This window comes from Malus sylvestris, chromosome 2 (assembly GCF_916048215.2).
Source record: "Malus sylvestris chromosome 2, drMalSylv7.2, whole genome shotgun sequence".
In the NCBI taxonomy this organism is placed as follows: Eukaryota; Viridiplantae; Streptophyta; class Magnoliopsida; order Rosales; family Rosaceae; genus Malus; species Malus sylvestris.
In genome coordinates, this window is record NC_062261.1 from 35,641,120 (window position 1) to 35,661,326 (window position 20,207).

At 34.7% G+C, this 20,207-nt stretch overlaps 2 protein-coding genes and 1 long non-coding RNA gene across 3 annotated transcripts; 1 reads left to right on the forward strand and 2 right to left on the reverse strand.

Moving 5' to 3' along the window:
- Window positions 1-1,721: 1,721 nt before the first annotated feature.
- LOC126603619 (uncharacterized) lies at window positions 1,722-2,627 on the reverse strand. The gene has a single exon (XM_050270536.1). The coding sequence runs from the start codon at window positions 2,625-2,627 to the stop codon at window positions 1,722-1,724; it is 906 nt and encodes a 301-aa protein (XP_050126493.1).
- Window positions 2,628-3,429: 802 nt separating this feature from the next.
- Window positions 3,430-5,646, forward strand: LOC126598779 (uncharacterized). Its single transcript, XR_007614966.1, has 2 exons — window positions 3,430-3,593; window positions 5,319-5,646. It is a non-coding gene; the product is annotated as an uncharacterized LOC126598779 (long non-coding RNA).
- LOC126598644 (serine carboxypeptidase-like 40) lies at window positions 4,348-10,862 on the reverse strand. Its single transcript, XM_050265008.1, has 7 exons — window positions 10,377-10,862; window positions 7,937-8,044; window positions 7,565-7,839; window positions 5,296-5,556; window positions 4,990-5,201; window positions 4,774-4,879; window positions 4,348-4,656 (listed from the first exon to the last, which is right to left on the reverse strand). The coding sequence occupies exons 1-7, from the start codon at window positions 10,762-10,764 to the stop codon at window positions 4,498-4,500; spliced, it is 1,509 nt and encodes a 502-aa protein (XP_050120965.1). The 5' UTR covers window positions 10,765-10,862; the 3' UTR covers window positions 4,348-4,497.
- Window positions 10,863-20,207: the final 9,345 nt, after the last annotated feature.

Sequence of the window (20,207 nt, forward strand, 5' to 3'; positions counted from 1 at the left end):
AAATGACTCCTTTATACCCTGGAGCATATCCCACAAAAACACACAATGAAGCCCTTGGTTGTAACTTGTTTGCAGTGTAAGGTCTAATATATGTATAAACTACAGTACCAAACACTTTGAGACCTTGTAACTGAGGATTGATATTATACAACTTCTGATATGGAGATTGCTAATACTGAGCAGGGCATTCTATTTATTAAGAAGACAGAGTGAGCACATGCATGATACCACATATCTTGAGGTGATTTCGCAGCAGTCATAAGAGTAATGGTTGTCTCCACAATATGTCGATGTTTCCTCTCAGCAATACCATTTTTCTGAGGGGTATATGGACAAGAGAGCATATGAATGATGCCTTTTTGTTTTAAGAAATTCGCAAATCTGGTACTAACATATTCACCACCACCATCCGTTTGTAAACATTTGATACCAACATTAAACTGAGCCAAGACAAAACTATAAAACTGTCGAAAAACATCAAAACATTCTGATTTATTGATTAAGGGAAATATCCATACAAATCTGGTAAACTCATCTACAAAACTAACATAATACTTGTAACCTTCTATGGACTTAGTAGGTGATGGTCCCCAAAGATCAGTATGAACTTTTTGAAATGGAAAGGTACAAGTTTCTGTTTTAGCAGAGAAATGTAACATAGACATCTTCCCAGAAATACAATGATGACATAAGTGTTGTTGGTCATCAGGAATACTAACTATATCTGACTGTTTCAACATTGCAGATCGGATTGCATTGCTGGGATGTCCAAATCTTTAATGCCAGATTGCTGTTTTCACTTTATGTCCACGTAAAGCCACTGATTTATTTGATGAATGAGTAGAAGAACCAAATAGCAACTGAACTGGTATCCGAAACAACTCTCCCCCATTACTCCTTCTGTGGTAAAGTACAACTTTGGTTACCTTGTCCTGCACAAAGAACTCATGATCATCACAAATGAACCAACAAAAATTATCTTTGCAAAGTTGTTGCACTGACATTAAACTCACAGCAATATTTGGTACATGTAAAACAGTTCTTAAAAGTAAAGAAGTAGGGAGAGTATTTAATTGAGCAGAACCAATATGTTGAATTGGCAAACCTTCACCATTGTCAATAGTGATTTTATCAGTGCCTTGATAAGGAGTGACTTGTTGAAGTGAATTGACATCAGCGGTCATATGATGGGAAGCACCAATGTCAACTATCCAGGAATCTTGAGGCAAGAATGTAGCCGGACCTTGTGTGTGCATAGCAGTTAAAGAAGGTGCAGGTGCCGTGCCTTGATAAGCAAAGTTATTACGATGATGACAATCCAAGGCACTATGACCTCGTTTTCCACAGATTTGGCACTCAACAACCTGACCTACTTGATTAGGATTAGTAGATCTTTTCCAGCAATTAGGAGCGGTATGCCCTCTCTTGGAACAAATTTGGCATTCTCGAACAATATAGCTTCTATTTTATGTGTTTCCAGACCAAGGTTGCCAAGTACTGCCACTTGACTTAGTACCGGATGACTGGCCTCTGCCATTAAAACCTCGATACCCCCCATTAGACTTCTGGCCAAAAAATGGTCTGGGACCATTATTAGAGTTGTTGAATGGTCTAGGAGCATTACCATTGCCAACAAAACCATATGAGTTTGAAAACTCTGGATACACGGATGGAGATTGTGGCATGACATAAGAACTTAATGGAAATTGATCAGGAGAATACTAGAGACCATTGGATGAAAATGGTGGCGCGGAAAAGGAAGACCCTTGAGGATTAAAAGGCAAAGCAGCAGAACTGTGAAAATTAAAAGGCAAAGCACCAGAACCTTGATGATGATATGGTATACTCAGATTAGAACCCTCATTAGGTACTCGAGTAATTGTCCCACCAGTAGCACAGGGAATGTCATCAGAATGGCTAAATGAACCTTGAGACTGAACAGACTGAGAAGAAGAGCCTTGCATATACAACCCAGAAAAATTATGAGTCATAGTATTAACCATAGAGTCAACTTCCCTTTCAGCACGCAACAATTTCTCCCTAAACTCCCTAAGAGTAATAGAATTATCTCGAGTAAGAATAACAGTTCTTATAATAGAGAATTCTCTAGGTAAACCAGATAATGCAGCCACCACAAAATCATTATCAGAGACAGATTCATTGGCAGCAATTAATTGATCCTTAATATTCCGTAGTTTAGACAAATATTGATCTATCGAATCACCACCTTTCTGCAAAGTTTGAAACTCAATCTTTAAAGTATTCACCCTAGCCTTCGAAATTGAAGCATAACGATCTTGGAGATTAGACCAAGCCTCATGTGTTGTCTTACAACCCAATACATGTTCAATAGATTCATCAAACAAAGTGGCTATCAACAAACTCAAGAGTGCTAAATCAACTGATTCCCATTCAAGAAAAGCCTCAGAAATCACACTAGTAACCTTATGCTCTGTATCAATCACAAATTTAGGAGGACAAACTGCAGTGCCATCAAAATGATCAAACATCTGGTACCCTTTCATAACAGACTTGAACTGATAAACCCATTTCGAAAAATTCTTATCATTCAACTTGATTGTAAGCATACCCAAAAGACCTTCAATTCGAACAGTATTAGACGCCATTGCTACACAAACTATGCAGATTTCAAGAACACAAGTAGAAAAAGAACAATTTCAACTTTCAAAGATACAAGAACAACAAACAATTTCTCAGATGGCTTCGTGCCCAAACATACAATCTTGATCGCAGATGGCTTCGTGCCGCAAACACACAGTAATGGCTTCGTACCCAAACATACAATCTTGATCGCATATGGCTTCGTGCCGCAAACACACAGTAATGGCTTCGTGCCCCAAATAAACCGTGATGGCTTCGTGCCTCAAAACAAACAATCTACTTCTTAAAAAAACTAAAAAAATCATACACTTACAGGGAATTGATGAATTGAGAAACCCAGCAAGACAATTCGAGAAACCCAAATACACCAACTCAACTTCCATATGCCCAAAGTGCCGTCGCCGACTGAAATTTCAGATGCCCAAAGTGACGACGAGCCTCAGAAAACCAATCAAAAATTCAGACACCACAGGAGAATCGCTGGCTCTTGATACCATATTAACTACTGTAAATCTACTAAAGTTTGATCAAGAAAGCTGAAAAAATGAAGCAAGAAAGAAGAACTCGGAGAGAGAGAATAGTGCACTCAAAGGATGAATATTCATTCAATGTAATTGTTCAATACAATAAGTCTTTTCAGAAAGCTAACATATAAAGGCTACTAACCGACTTAATGACTAGAAAATATTTTATCCAATCTAACCAAATCTTAACCGATCCAATCCAACCAAATCTTATCGAAAATAACCACTCTTCAACAAATCCTAGCTGTCTTTTCTAACATGGCAGATATACCTACAAACTTGCCATGTGTCCTCTCTTATCACTTGTGAGGTTGAAGAAGTCGAGGAAAGGGAAGATGTGGTGCAAAGGATTTCGTGTTGGAGAGAGAGGTGTAGTTGGAGCTTTTGCTCTTGAGCTTCTACCCGACCTCTTCTTGTCGCCAGGGAGAGAGATATCCATCTTTGCTGGTAATCCGTCGATAAATTGATTTTAGTAGCGTTATACACAAATATAAACATTTAAAGGGATTTTTGCTTTCTTAATTCTGGAATTTTAAAGGATTTGAGAATGTTTTTAGGGAAATTGGCAAAAATATGCATATTTTGATATTTGGATGCTGAAATGATCTGGTTTTTACATTGTTCTACATAATAAATATGTGACTGATATTTAATTTGGCTAATTGCCTATGTTCTTGGTAATGTATTTTAGCCAAGGACAATGTATATGTGCCTTAGGGGAACCTACTTATCTCCCGTCTATGGTTAACATATCTTCAGCAATACATTTACATTAAGGAATATGTGTATAAATTGAATACAAGATCTCTCACTTATAAGTAAAGAGCATTACCACTAAATCGTGGTAGGTGACAATGATGGTGGTAGTTGGATGTGAATGGTGACAATAGCGGAGTAAGGAGGGGGTAATGGTAGTTGGAGTGTTGGTGGTGTTGATGGTGATGGTAATGGGGAGTGGTGGTGGTGGTGGTGGTGGTGGTGGAGAGTGATTGGTGTCAGCAATGATGGTGGAGGGTGGTTGTGGTAACAATGGTGGTGATGGGTGGTGGTGGGGACTGAGAATGGTGGAGTTGTAATTATTGTAGAATTTTTGGCGTCATAGGGATTTGATGTAATCCTATATATATCGTATGTACTATTGTTTAATAATTAATCTAAGAAGTCATATTTCTATGTGAAGCATTAGTGTAGTGAGAGGAGATAAAAAATTGCAGTGAATTTTTATTAATTTCAATAACAATAAATTACAAATAGGAGATTGACAAATCAATTAACCTTGCGTGGATAAAAAAATATTAATAACAAGGTAGTGACAGTCGAATAGGTAGAAAGATTTGAAGAAATTAGCTAGTTAGTTATATCTTGTAGTATCAGGAAGAGGTGTGCCATCAAGGAAGTGCTTGATGAGAGAAAGTCCTCTTGCAGGCTGATAGCTTGGAACTTGATGCCCTGCCTCTCTCACTGTAGCAAATGTTAGGCCTCCCTCGTACACTTGTGTGTACCCACCAACCTGTTCAATAACACAAATAGAACATCCAAAATAAATATTAAGACTTTGAAGGTCTTCTGAAAATTCAATTACTGAAACAAAGAAAAGTAGAAAGAAAAAAATGTCGTCGGAAATTACCTCTCCACTAAGGAACCAAGCATGCCACTCAGTCTTTACTGCAAGATTCATCTTGTCAATAGAATACTTTGTTGAAGTCACTGGTACCCTCCCATCAATGTCGCCACTGCACTCAATATTTTCATAAAAATAAGATCGTTTGTACCCCCAACACTAAAACTGCAAGGCCTTCTTTTTCTCAAGTATATATTGAAGAAGAAAACGCCGAAACTTCACCTGAAAATCCACACTCGAAGTCCATTATCCAGGAACTCATGTAAAAGAGGTAGTACGGTTGATGCGCTATCGCCCCAGTGTGTGATTATATCACTACATGGTTCCCAGTCGTGTGACAGTTTGGTGACATTGGCATGGAGAGCTTGTTGGACGTCAGGACGATTCAAATAACCATATGCATAGTACTCACTACACGGATCAAATTCGAAAATCTGCACGACATGTTACCGCAAGATTATGTTTTGTAATTAGCAGGTGTTACGTATATCTACATGCAGTAAAATTTAGGGTTTTCTTTTAACTTACTGAAGTCCTTTTGGGTTTTGCAGTGAGGTTCGTAGACAAGCATAAAGGGGCATAGATGTTATAAATATCGACGTAGTAGGTATCTTTATTTGCAGCATCAGTGGCATCATTGCACTCCTTAGGTTGAGTGGTGGCATTAGCTGCAAAGTTACAGTACTTGTTTATATTGTTGGCAGTTTTATCTGAAATCAGAGCATGGCTCGCAAGGTAGTCGTACATTCCTTTTGAATCAGTTTCATCATTGATCACTGCATTCCCAATCTGCAAGATGTAACAAAGAAAGCTTTGAGTAAAGAAGTGAGATAGGGTATTTGCAATGTTGCTAAAATTTTAGTGAAACGTTCTGCTTCATTGTCATCAGTAGGGATGGGCAAATACTTAACGGTTATGGGTAACCACGGTTACCCGTCCATTTAAATTTCACGGTTACGGTTATGGGTAACCGTTTAGATAAATAAACGGTTATGGGTATAACCGTTTACCCACGAAATTTAAATGGGCGGTTATGGGTATTAACCACGGTTATAAACGGGTAACCATTTACCCATTTATTTTATATATGTAAAATTAACACAAACCATGTTCCCTATCGGACAAAACTTAGATCAATACTATTGACTATAGTGCATGATTTCTATAGCTAATATAATATAGTTTTTCTTAACCACTTTAAATTTCGTGGACCATTATATTATGTTAATATTTTACATTCCGAGTCAAATAACCCAAGAATACTTAGCAAATTTTATATTACCTTCATTGCTAACAGTTAAAAATATCGTCTGTAAACTATTATTTCAATTATTGGAATGGTATACGGACTTAAAAAAATTAAAATGCGGAAATGTATGATAAATGTACCTATAACGGTGTTTAATTGTTAGAAAAATAAAATTATGACAAATTTTTCTTTTTTAATTTTCAAGTTGTTAAAAAAACACGTAGACGGGTGAAAAAGGAGTAAATGGTAAAAAAGAAAGGATAAATGGGTTTAAAAATGATAAATTGGTAAACGGGTACTAAACGGTTACGATTAAATGGGTACACGGTTATGGGTATGGTTAACCGTTTATAAACGGTTATGGGTATGGATATAACCGTTTAGACAATTACCCAACGGGTAAACGGTTATGCGGGTATGAGAATAAACGGTTATGAATAAATAACCGCGGTTACCCGCCCGCCATAACCATTACCCATCCCTAGTCATCAATGCTTTTAACATGTCATGGTGACAAAGTTTTTAGATATTAGCCATCACACCGTCAAATGATGTTACTAAATACATATTGTAATACAAACACATGACATGGTAAATTTGATTGACCTCAAATATAGCACTAATTAATACATGTGCTATAACATAAATGAATCAATAACGTTATGTGGCAGTTAAATGAATCAATAACAATAATAGGATGGTAGCAAATCAACTTGATGTGAATGGTATATACAATAATGAATCTCGCATCCATTACAGTAAGAAGTCAACATACTACTCCACATATATAAAAAAGGAAAATAATTTTTGCAACCCCCTTCCCATGTTGCATGCATCTATTTAATTTTTTTTTCCTTAATTCTTTTTTAATTTGTTCAATACAAATATATAAAAATGTGTAGTGAAAAAGGAGTGCAAAAATACTTTCTCATCATATAATAACAGATTTTCCACCCACCCACCAAAAATAGGCAACGGGCCCATAACGTGTGTAACATTAGCCATCAAAAACAAAAATGATGACCAGACCAAGAATTATGGAAAACCAATAATAAAAGGGATTATATGATTACAAATAGCCTACCATTTTGCACCACCAAATGGGGGCAGTTGGCCAACACTTGCTAGGACCTACCAATCACTCCAATGCAAGCATTTTTCCTATGACCTTTTAACAACTTTCACTAACTACCAAGAATCCAAGAACATAGAACCACATGGAGTCTATGTTCTAATTGTTTGCTATAGATTACGCTTGCCAATTAATCTAAAACTTAATTATTTTTCAGTGATTTGTAAGCAACTCAATCAATTGATTAAGAGCATTTTCTCTTAAGTTCCGCGTTGATAACCCTCCCCCAATGTTGCTTATTTGTAAAGCAAAAATACTATTTGCCATATATTTGTACTTCCCAAATTTAGAGAGAGAGAGAGAGAGAGAGAGAGAGAGAACTTCCCAAATTTAGAGAGAGAGAGAGAGAGAGAGAGAGAGAGAGAGAACTTCCCAAATTTAGAGAGAGAGAGAGAGAGAGAGAGAGAGGCACATACTATAATGCCCTTGAGGTTGATAATGGTCTTGTTTGCCCTTTTATTATGGTTGAGAATGGTATGTGCAAGTTGAGGTACATAATGCCCTGCATAGCTTTCCCCAGAAATATAAAACTCCCTGCCCTTGTATTCAGGAAACCTCTCCAACCAGTTCACCAAAAATACATAATTATCTGCAGCTGTGTTTCTATCCCCGCTTGCATCGTAATCAGATGTTCTATTTGAGTAAGAAAACCCCACCCCAGCAGGAGACTCAAGGAACAACACATTGGCAGCTGAAGGAAAGTAAAACATATTAAAAAGATTAGGTAATTTCTGTAAACTTTGAAAATGATAGACTAATATCTGTTAATTGTTTCATATTTATAATACCATAATTCCATGAAAATCTGTTTCTGTAAAGTGTTTTTCCATCGCTGTGGATTCGGAACGGTCCAAGCTCGAGCATTGCTCCATAGGCAAGAGAAGAACAACCAGGTCCTGTGAAAATATTAAGCAATGGCAACCTTATTACATTGTCACTTAATTTGTACCATTTGATGGGCAATAAATTTTAAAAAAGTCATCAAAGTAACTATTACTTATGTCACTGGATCCAATTAACACGGAATTCAAGTGGAAGTTAGTAGACTAAATGACAATGGTTTTCTAAGAAACTTCTACAATATTACACATGTCTATGAGATGGGTCGGTGTATTGAACTGGTAAATTTACATGGCTGAACTGTAACAGTCTCAATATAACAGTTCAAATACCAGGACATTCCATACACCGGTGTGTTGCAAGAGTAAGTCATAGCAGTCTTATACCAAATCATTAAAAACTAGGGAACTTTAACGAAAAACTCCCGGTACTGTTCACTTTAACGAAAAACCACATTTTTATACTAAAAAGTCAATCCTGGTACTATTCACTTTACCTTTTATTTTGTCCTTATCGTTAAAACTTAAAGTTTTCAAGCATTTTTCATTGGTTTTCCTTAAAAATTAGGAAATTTTAACGAAAAGCTCCCGGTACTGTTCACTTTAACGAAAAACCATATTTTTACGCTAAAAAGTCAATCCTAGTACTATTCATTTTACCCTTTATTTTGTCCTTATCATTAAAACTCAAAATTTTCAAGCCATTTTCATTAGTTTTCCTTAAAAACTAATGATCAAAAGGATACGTTAACCCAATTGTATAAATAAATGATTATTTAGCATGTGGACAATAAAACTATTTGTATTTATCTGATAAATAATTGAGCTGCATTTCAACTTATCAATCACAAACTTTTTCAACGTCATATTTAAATTACGCACATTTTCCAACTTAGAGATATATTAGCTTCATCAACAGAAAGAGCGCCGAGATATCCTCCACAAGAGTGAAGTCTAGGATTTAAATCCCAGCGCTTCCGGAAATTAAAGAGGGGTGGCAGGATTAGCCATGTGGGGAATGTGAATGAAAGTTGAAATGCTTCGAACAAATAAATTGTGATTTAAATAAAAAGGTGATCGTAATCAAGATATAAAATATCGATAATATCGGAAATATCAATAGTCTAAAAATACGAAAATATCGATGGAAATATCGAAATATTATCGATATCGATAAAAATTGAATAAAAACCATGGAAATTGTAAGAAAAACTTGGAAATTTTTATTAAAACTTTGTATGCTTATTTAGTCAATTATTTATTAGTTTATCACAAAAAATTGGAAAGAAATGCATTGCATGATAGATATAACTTATTTAAGTTAATTATATAGTGAGCTGGCAAACATTGTGAGTGTAGAAAATATGTAGTAATTAATGAAAGAAGTTTAAACACACCATAATCATTTATATATAATGAATTAGTACAATATTTTACACTGTATACATTGCATGGTAAGATACATGAGTGACTTAGCAAGGTCTAAAATATCGATGATATCGGAAATATTGGTAGTGCAAAAACACGAAAATTTCGATGAAATATCAGAATATTATGGATATTTTAGACCATGATCGTAATTAATGTTGATAATAAATTATGGTCAAAATAATACCAAAGTCAGTGGATGCTATTAGGTACATGAATCATTGTCATTAGTTGACATACGTGATTTTTATATTAAATTTCACAAACATCAACGATTAACAGTGAGCCATGTGTGTTTGGTGAGACTATCACAATATAATATGTGGTTGTCAACCTAAAGACAATTAATGCAAATTTACAGGACAAGCAACTGATTAACAATTAACCTTTTGGGAGATGAAAATTATTGTTTAGGGCATCATTAATATATAATTGAGGGGTATAATATTGGCTATAAAATATTATTTTTTTAACAATCATATCCGGCCCAAGAAAACTAGGAACCATCATCATCCAAAGGAGTCGTAAACTACACAGACTCACAGCGTGGGAAAACACAGAAAGATAAGATGGTTTGGAGTAGCTAGTACCATACACAATACGGTTTTTTTATTTTTTTTATTTTTTATAAAAGCAATATTTTACATAAACTTGTTTAAATTATAAGACAATAGATTAAAATTTGACTTCAGAAAAATGAGCACATTGATGTAGCCATTTTAGCCAAACTCAAGCGTGCTACTTTGTTGGGATATTGGTGGAACCGTGGAATACTTCATATATTTTCACTCCTATCAATTACCAATAATTAAAATAAAGGAAAAAAAATGTAGACTTTGACAAAGAGATCACAATCAACCACGCAACCACGCCAACTATTTGCAGCAAATGACAAATTATAACACCATCAGTTGAGCTGGTGACTTTGACATTACAATTTGCAAGTAGGATAGCAACTTACCTCCATTGAGCCATAGAAGAAGAGGTGAAGAATCCTTAGCTTTCTCAGCTTCAACTAAGTAGTAAAATAGTGCACGACCGGCTTTTTTATCCACCGTAACGTACCCGCCATACTGAGAGAATTTCACTTTGGGTTGTCCAGGCAACTTATCGATCCTATCCTTCTCCTTCAATCCCTCCTGAGTATGAGTTTTTGTTGTGTTTGCGTGAAAAATCGCCACGAAAGGGCTCTTGTCGATGGGGGCGGCGTTCTTCAATTTGGACTTGTAGAGCCGTGAAAGTGCTTCTGATTGCTTGCTTCCATGGATTTGAGCTACGAAGCAAGAAAGAACGAGAAGAGAGAAAAGTGCCAAACAAGGCCTAATTGTTTGCATTTTGATTGTATTCATGGTATTAGTATATTTCGCTGTCTTTTTAGAGAGAAAGAAAGAATGAAAGGGCTTGTGGGTTTTGGATCCAAAGAGTATGATTGTTTTAAATGTTCAGGTTTCACTGAAATTCCTATGAAAGGGTACGAGAGCTCACATTTTTATATGACAAAAGTGGGACCAAATGTGTTAGTCACCAATCATGTTACGCCATGTGAATAGTGTTTGGGAAGTGCTTGGGGTCATTTAATAACACATGCAATTAATTAAATAAATGAAAATTTCCAACAAAGAGAAAGTATAACAACCTTAGACCATTTCCAACCGAATGAGGGTCATATGGCTCGTTTTAGCCTTATGGCCCTCCAAGATATTAATATTTTAATGAACAGTACATTGTCATATTTGCCTCCATCTTCAAACGAGGGTCAAAGGGTCATAGAGCTCGTTTTAGCCTTGTGACAAAAAACCGTCTCCAACTGAGGGCTAAAAACCATAAGGCCAAACATAATTTATTATTTAAATTTAAAAACTACAACAACTTAAATTAAAAATGATGAAAATTATGTGAAAATGGTGTAGGAATGACTTAGGTATTTATAGGTAAAAAAGGGGAATTTAAAAAATAAAATAAAAATTGCCCCCCCCCCCCAAAAAAAAGAAAAAGAAAAGAAAAAGAGGACAATACTGTCGAATATATCTGACACTAAAGAGGACAATACTATCGGCTATATCCAACAGAAAATGTATTAATAATGAAAAATCCAATCTGGGCGGGGGCTGGCTGGATTGGGCCAATCAGTTGGCTCTTTGGCCCTTTTTTGTCCAGTAGGGCCCATGGGCCCTTTAGCCTAACCCTCGGTTGGAGACGGTTTTCGAGCTATTTTCAACCCTCTAAACCCTTCGGTTGGAGATGGTCTTAGCCAGTGCAGGACCGGGCTCTAAGGAAAATCCCCCTTCGTCAAGATTCTGTGTATTAATTGTCACTCATTTCCAAACTTGCCTCAACAAACCGAGAACAATTTACATATTATCGCGTATACCGTTACTATAACGTTTTGACCGTGGTGTAATCGTGTCAATAAAATAAGAATGATATGCGCATACCGTTAACGTTTCAATGGTAACATAATCGTGCTAAGATATGTTTAAGTTTCTCTCCACATAATTTTATGTTATGTCATTAACAAAAATATCACAATATTATATAACCATACCATTTAAATTACCCTCACAAACTACTCATCACTTCTTTAAAAAAATTATAATTTTAGTATTCTTGGTGATCATTAGCTTCCCTCCTAATAAATTTCCCATTTCAAGATGATGATCACAAGAAGTTAATTCCTATCATTTGCGTGGGACTTGAAATGGACCACTTGCTCTTCCATCTTTTTATCTTTCACTCATTTTCCATTTCCACGAGAGAGATGGTACGTACATCTAAGATAATGAAAAAGATATATATTTTATAACTTGCACTCAATTAGTAGGAAGAATTCAGTTTTTGCACACAACCTTTAACTTTGACACATCATTATCATTTCACTGATTTTTATTTTTGCGTATTACATGTGTTTATTAATTAAATAATTGTGATGAAGAATACGTATGCTAGTTAACCTTTATACTACGATCTATGATATGTAAATTTTTTTGGCCAAACACCTATATATGATGTAACACACATTCTTGCTGTAGTTGTTGGCAGTCTTAAGAATGACATTAAGAGCTTGTTTAGGATTGTTTTCGTATGAAGGCAACGCCAACCTCAGCTCCGCAGCTGCGAGTCAAAAGATTTATTAAAAGTCCAAGCATTTCTTGAAGCACTTGCTTAAAAAGCGCTTCTAGGATGCATATTCGCGCTTTTAAGTTTTCTTTTAAAAATGTAGTTTAAAATGCTTTTGAATCCTAGAAAACATCTACGGCCTACATTACATAAAGCGCTTCCAGAGTTCGATTGAGACTCTTTTTGTATGAAGCACTTTTGCTAGTTGAGCTAAATTAAGAGTTATTTTTTTATTTTTTATTTTTTCGGCAATGCCATATTTTATTTTTAAATATTCTAACTTACGGTGAAAGAGATTTGAAGTTGAGTGCAAATAGCCTGACTCATCATCCTAGTCAATTGATATAACCAACGCACCTGTAACTAGTTTTTATTTTAGTGGTGAGATGAATACAAATAATAAATGCAGCAATAAAAGGACCAATATATTTCATTTTTTCTTGTGAATAATTTTCGGTGTACTCAGGATAGGATCATGATATGTTACTATTTCATTCAAATAAAGCACAAAAACTTGTTTCTTATTAATATAATTATAGAACCGGAATATATTAACCACATCATTCACTCTTATTATAACACATAAAATAAGACATCAAGTATCTTATATTTTTGCTACCCATAAGAATTTCTCCTGAATTGTCCTTTATATATGGTAAAGGACAATGTTCTATGAAAGAAAAAGTATATACATCACTTCGTTTATAAAAGAAAAGGAGAGAACCTGCAAAGTGTCCCTCCTAATCCTATTGTAGAAGGAAAGTTCCAGAGTCAACGCATTCTTCTGTCCTATAATTGCCTCGCGTGAAAGAATCCTCGCAAAAGGGATAAAGTCAAGGGATGATGTAGGTTTTTTCAACTAAAATAGTATTTGAGATTGACATAACTCCTCACTTTAATTTTTGAGATTTAAAATTGATAAAACTAATTTTGAGTTTGTCCACTATTAATCAATTTAGTTTTCTGTGAAAAATCTCTGTTAAATAAGGACCAAAATGACAAAAATATTCTCAATTTTATCAAATCATTTTGGAAAATTGTTTATTAAATTAAGGGTATTTTTATCATTTTGGTCTTTATTTAACAAAGTTTTTCATGAAATGACCAAAATGATTGACGGTGGGCAAATTCAAAGACAACTTTTATCGATTTCAAATCTTAATGATGAAATTGATGAATTATAACAATCTTAGAAACCATTTTAACTACAATACCAACATTGTATCATATATATGTAACATGTAGGAGATAGATCTCTAAACTAGGGACGATAATAAAAAGGAACTAGGAATAATGGCCACGCTTTTAGAAAAGCACTCTAAAATATATCTTGCATTCTTGCATTCGAAGTTGTACATAGTACATACTCCTTTTTTTAAAGCGTTAATAATGGCCTCCTGTTTTCAAAATTCAATTATGTAACTATTTTTATTATTTCTTCTTATATTTTTATGTCACCTACTTTTCATGATGAGGACCCGAATGAGACGATCTCATTTTGCCCTAATTTGATACTACTTATATATATGTACAGAATTTAGGGTTCATAATAAATAGAGTCGCTATTCTAGCTCACTTGTCTTATTTTTTCACGCATTTTTATGAAAAAGTTGATGACAGGTTTATCCTATCTATATTTAGTAGAAACAGATCCCCTCCAGATCCAAATAAACTGAACTTAAGGATCAAAAGATCCGGACCATTAAAATTTGATTCAACGGCTACAATTATTATAACTTTTATAGAGGCCTCCTATTTGTAGGCGTTGAATCAAATTTCAATGGCCCAGATCATTTGCTCATCAGGCTCAGTTTATTTAGGTCCGGAGGGGATCCGGTCCCACATTTAGCTCACTTGTCTGATTTTTTCACGCATTTTTATGAAAAAGTTGATGACAAGTATATCTTATCTACATTTGCAAGGATGTGTCGAAGGCTAAATTATATGAATGTGCAATTATCACGAAAAAATTTGAGGTTTCATTATAAAATTAATTGTCAATATGAGAAATAATTCAATTTACGTATAAACCAATGTAAGATCCTTCATCTCATTAATATAAGATTCATTCTGAACATGTCCATGTCTAATGAATTTTCAAGTTTAACACGTGGTTAACACAAACGAGATTTTTCAAGTCTAAAACGTAATCAACACAAACATAATAATATGGAGCACGTATGATCATTTAATTTTATACTAGGAACATAGGCCAGCCCATGACTTGATTGAGCTACCATTATGAAATTTTTTTCTGAATTGACCAGAGATGCAATCGTACACTTCCGCAAATTCCCTTGAATATGGCACTAGGAGAGATCATAGGACCTGGATTGTCTACCCTCTTTATCCTATATTATTCTCATCCATTCTCATTTTTGTGATCACGGTTAAGTCATGTCAATATTTTATATTGATTTTTTTTATAGAAATAATAAGACAAAAAGTAATGAGAATATAAAATGTTGACGTAGCTTAACCGTAACCACAAAAATAGGAATGAATGGGAAAGGTATGGGATAGGGGAGGGCAGACAATCCACCCAGATCATATCAGATGGCTATAGAGATCAGATCGCACGGAGATGGATTGTCTGCCCTCCCCTTTCCATACCCTCCTCATGCCCTCTTGTTTTGTGCGGTCACGGTTAAGCCACATTAATATTTTATATTAATTTTTTTATAAAAATAGTAAGACAAAAAATAAATATTGACGTAACTTAACTGTAACCACACAAAACAGAAGGGCATAAAGAGTTGATGGGGAGGGAATGGCAGACAATCCATCTCCAGATCGCACAATAATTGTTCAGCAGCCGCTGAAATTTCAGCCAACCAGCTCTTTCATTCAAAGTATATGAGTAATATCACTACGCCATTGGTTCTATAAATATAACAGAATATTAGCCCCTACTCCAAATTCCAATAAATATACCTGTTATCAGTCTTATCCCTTGAAAACAGTTACCTGAAAATGGTGAAAAAAATGTGTACGTGGGTGTTTGTTACTTTCTTCAGTTTTTCCTGTTTCATTTTTAATGGTACAATCTCTTTTTTTTTTTTTTTTTTGAAAAAACAGAAAATAAAAAAAGATTGAAAGGACAAAAGGTGAGAGGATAAGTGGGTTTGGACTGTGATGCAATCTTTGAAACAAAAGGTGATCTTTTTCTTTCTTAGCAACGTGCTCATTTAGAGTTTCTCGTTGTATTTTTTTGATATTTATTCTTATTCTGTAATGTTTTATTATGTTTTGAAAACGTTATTTTTAGAATATTTTTTAAAAATCACATCTGCAAGAAAAAATTAACTAAATCTAAAATTGTCTTGTAAATCCTCATTTAATAAATCGTCTACTCTATTTTCTAGCTCACCTTTACAAATTTTAGTTGTCTTTTTGCAAAGTTAATCTTCATATGGTGATCTATAGAGCAGATGATTATATCACTAAGCAACACTATAGGATAAGAAGAAAAAAATGAGAAGGTCCGAATGAAAATGTAGCTAACATGTCCTTCTCAATCATAGTGAATAACTCATAACTCGTATAATATGGATTACAATGTACATGATGGGTGGTTAGGGATTCCTTCTTCAAAAGAAACATATTTTAGCATGTTTCTTGGACGGTTATCGATTCAGGCACAAGGAGCATTTGTCCAGGAGTTTGTTCGATCAACTGTAGCTAATTTACCTTTATAAAATTAGAGTTGGGTACTCAAGGCAATACTCAATAATTGAAGAGATTCTCTAGCCCTTGTCCTTATACAAGGAACTTGACTAAAACTCAAATAGATAAGTTTACATATGTTGGTCCATAATGCTTTGATCTGATATAATTATCTGAAAAACAACACTAAGAAAGATAAGAAAGAACACATCAGGCATCTTAACATCGTTGTCAACTCACTACTAAGAAAATATCATTGTGCTGACAAATTCTAAACCAACAAAGCAAAATTCAGAACTATTATGAAATTAAAGTATTTCTTTAACCGTTTAACCGTGACTGAGGTCAATAGAAAAAACAATACGAAATTTATTTTCCATTATAGTAATACGTTTTAAATTATGTAATGTGTCTTATTTTTTATGGATCTTAGCCTAACTTGCAATTTGGTGGGAGTACTAATATATATGGCTCCATATAGCCAATGCATCTTTTAAGTTAACAACAGACGGCTGCCACTTAGTACTACAGTCTAATGGTATTCCTCTTCACTTGTAAGTGAGAGGTTCGGTTCGATTCTCGCCAAAGGCAAATTTGAACCACATTATTACTAACACATTGTGAGGCTTACCCCACCATCTTCCCCTTAGTGTAAATATTATTGTTTGTTTAAAAAAAAAGTCAATAGCAGACGACTTCAATTCATTTGACGCACATCATAGCGCAACCCATTTCTACTAGCCTAATTGAGCTTAATTATCCTCCTCTTGTAATTCCACCCACAATAAAAAGTTATATAATTAAAACGTTATTTTCCTACCCACTATTATTTATGAAATTCCCTTCTCATGAGGGCATGATTTTTTTTCTCCCTTAGTCATTGTTTAGGATTCTAAAGCCTTCTTGTGTTCCTCTTGATGTGAAGAAATTTGAAGTTCCACGAAGTCTGACAATAAGATAGTAAAAAGCATGTAAATTTGTCCCATTCCTTTCATTTTCCCTTGCTTTGCAAGCAGATGCGTTGCCTGCGAAAGAAGGTGTGGTTTGGGCCGCGGCCCACCCCCACCTCCCCCGCAAAACACTAACCCACCCCCCCCCCCACTCTCTCATCAACATGCACCCAACCTTAATCCCAAAAAATAAAAAAATGGAATATGAATATTTGAATTTAGGCACATTTGACTTATTATTCACTTTTTTATACGTAAATGAAGTGTCATATATCTCACTTAAAAAGGATCATATCCTTATAACAAAATGATTGTTTTTACACAAGTTTTAGTACGTCTACACCAAATTAACCTAAATTATAGATCATGATTTGAACTTTAGGTGTAGAGGAAGATTATGTCGCTTTAGTTAATTTGGCTAAGTCTAATAAAATGAAGTTAAAGCAGAACTCTTGAGAAAATGATGATTAATTGCATTTCAAACGTAGGGCATTAGAAATACTGAATTTCGTACATAGTACGGCATTACGAAATAACTCATGACGGTGATACTTAACAAACAAGAACACTAAGAACCATAATAGGGATACAAGGTTAACAACCCAACTGTGAAGGCCATTAACTTATTCTAGCTAGTTCCACACTCGTATCAAAGTACCTATGTCCATTCATCCACTGATAATTAAGTGATAAGTGACAGGAGCATATTTATACGACTTAGTTAGCTTGTTTCTTGGCATTTATGTTGTTAGTTCCTTGTTATTTTATTATTTTAAATAGTTTTCGTGTGTTTATAGGTCCAAATGGCTAAAGTGGCAAGAAAATGTATTTTGGGGCATTTTGGAGCAGTTTTGGGCTTGGAATGGATAGCACATGCATGGAGCAAAGTGGATAGACGAATTTGAAGACCAAAAGAGACTAGGAATGTGCTAAGAAGATGAAGGAATTAAGTCATAAAGGAGGGAAGAATTTGGAGCCATGTGTTCCCTTTCATGTCCCCTTGTTGCATCAAACTTTCCCTTTCACTTTGTGTCATAACTTTCTCTTTACCTTTCACTTCGTGTCATAACTTCCTCTTTCCCTTTCACTTTGTGTCATAACCCTTCCTTGTCCCCTATGCATTTCCTTCTCCTATAAATAAAAGCCTTTGCCATACCATTCAAATGATCCATCCTTCACCAGATTTCATCCATCTTCCACCACAATCCACCACCATTCAACACAACCAAAAATACATCCAAACACTCCTTGTCGTAGCCATCAACTCATCCATACACCACCATACACACTTTGAGCCATTCTTACATACAATACACCATCCAAACCTTCACCCAACTCTTGTGTCGCACCAAAGAGAATAAGGAGGACCCTTGGAATGGTTGTTATTCAAGTTTGGATTGCTGGATCATTCTTAGGTGTAATCAATCTTTTGTTTTCAATGTTTAAATTCAATTTTGTTTCTTTTGCTGTGAACATGAGCTAGGGGAGACTTTGAAGCCATGATTTTATATGCAATATGAATTGATTAAATCCAGTTATGAATTTGTGAATCATGAATGCAATTTGCTTAACTGTTTTATTCAAAACTTATTCTTGTATGTCGATTAAGGGTGCACACTTAGTTTGCATGCATGGATTTGATGCTAGAATATAAGGGAATTTCACATAATCGTTAGGAACTTATATTCACAAGTAGTGAAGGTTTCTAGTCACGATCGCGTTAAGTTAAATTCCTGGCATGAGTATCATGATGTCATAGTTACGAATGCTTTGTCAATGCTTATGATTTTCACAGAACGTAATGATCTTTGATTGTATCTTTATTATGATGTCATGTAGGGAACTTTTGAAGAATGCTTTGGGTTGTCGAATGATGTCATCCAATCCAATAACTAAAGGAAAATCTGAGGGTTAATTAGTGATTGACACGGTTAATATGGGGCATTGTCGTTCATAATTCAACAAAAGAGTAACTGGAAATCGATTCATGTTCATATAAGTTATGTGTGGATAAAGAACCTCTAGCTAAGCCCACAAACCATCTAGAAATCCAAATTCGTACCAAAATTTGTCTAGTTTAGTTTCTGTCTTGTTTTAGTTCAAATTCGTCAAAACCAAAACCCCAATTTGCTTTAAGTGTCAATTAGGTTAGAATCTATGTTATTTTGTGTTTTTGAGTGTCTTGAGTCATAATCAAATCAATTTTCGTTCAAAGTCATCTCTAGTGTCTAGTTTGAGTCAATTTGATTGTTTAAAGTTGTTTTAAGTCTTTTAAGGTTGTTTGAGTCATATAACCTTAGTTAATTTGATGCACATCAAAGCCCAACCCATTTCTACTAGCCTAATTGAGCTTAATTATCCTCCTCTTGTAATTCCACCCACAATAAAAAGTTATATAATTAAAACGCTATTTTCCTACCCACTATTATTTATGAAATTCCCTTCTCATAAGGGCATGAGTTTTTTTCTCCCTTAGTCGTCGTTTAGGATTCTGAAGTCTTCTTGTGTTCCTCTTGATGTGAAGAAATTTGAAGTTCCACGAAGTCTGACAATAACATAGTAAAAGGCATGTAAATTTGTCCCATTCCTTTCATTTTCCCTTGCTTTTCTTCTTATAATCTCTTTGGCACGTACAACGAAACAATCTTATATGAATAAGGTTTACAAGTAAAGAGATTGATTACAATTTACAAACAATAAAATTACAGATACCAAATTCACTGTGCAAGAAAATTGGAAAACAACAAACTGTTCAGAAAAAGTATAATTATCCTTAAAATTGGAAATTTTAATATAACGTCGACAAAGAAGAGTAAGAACCTACCACAACAACAATAAAGTATTATCCTACTAAGTGGGGTCGACTATATAAATTTTAGAACGTCATTACACTCGGTTTTATGTCACATCTTCTATTAGATCCAAGTAATTCAAATTTTTTCTTAAAGTCTCTTTAGACTGTTATATTTTAATGGAGCATGGAACAACGAAAGAAAAGTCGGAGGAGTGGGTTTAATTGTGAGGGAAAAAAAGCTGGAAATTTTGTGGCGCCATACTGC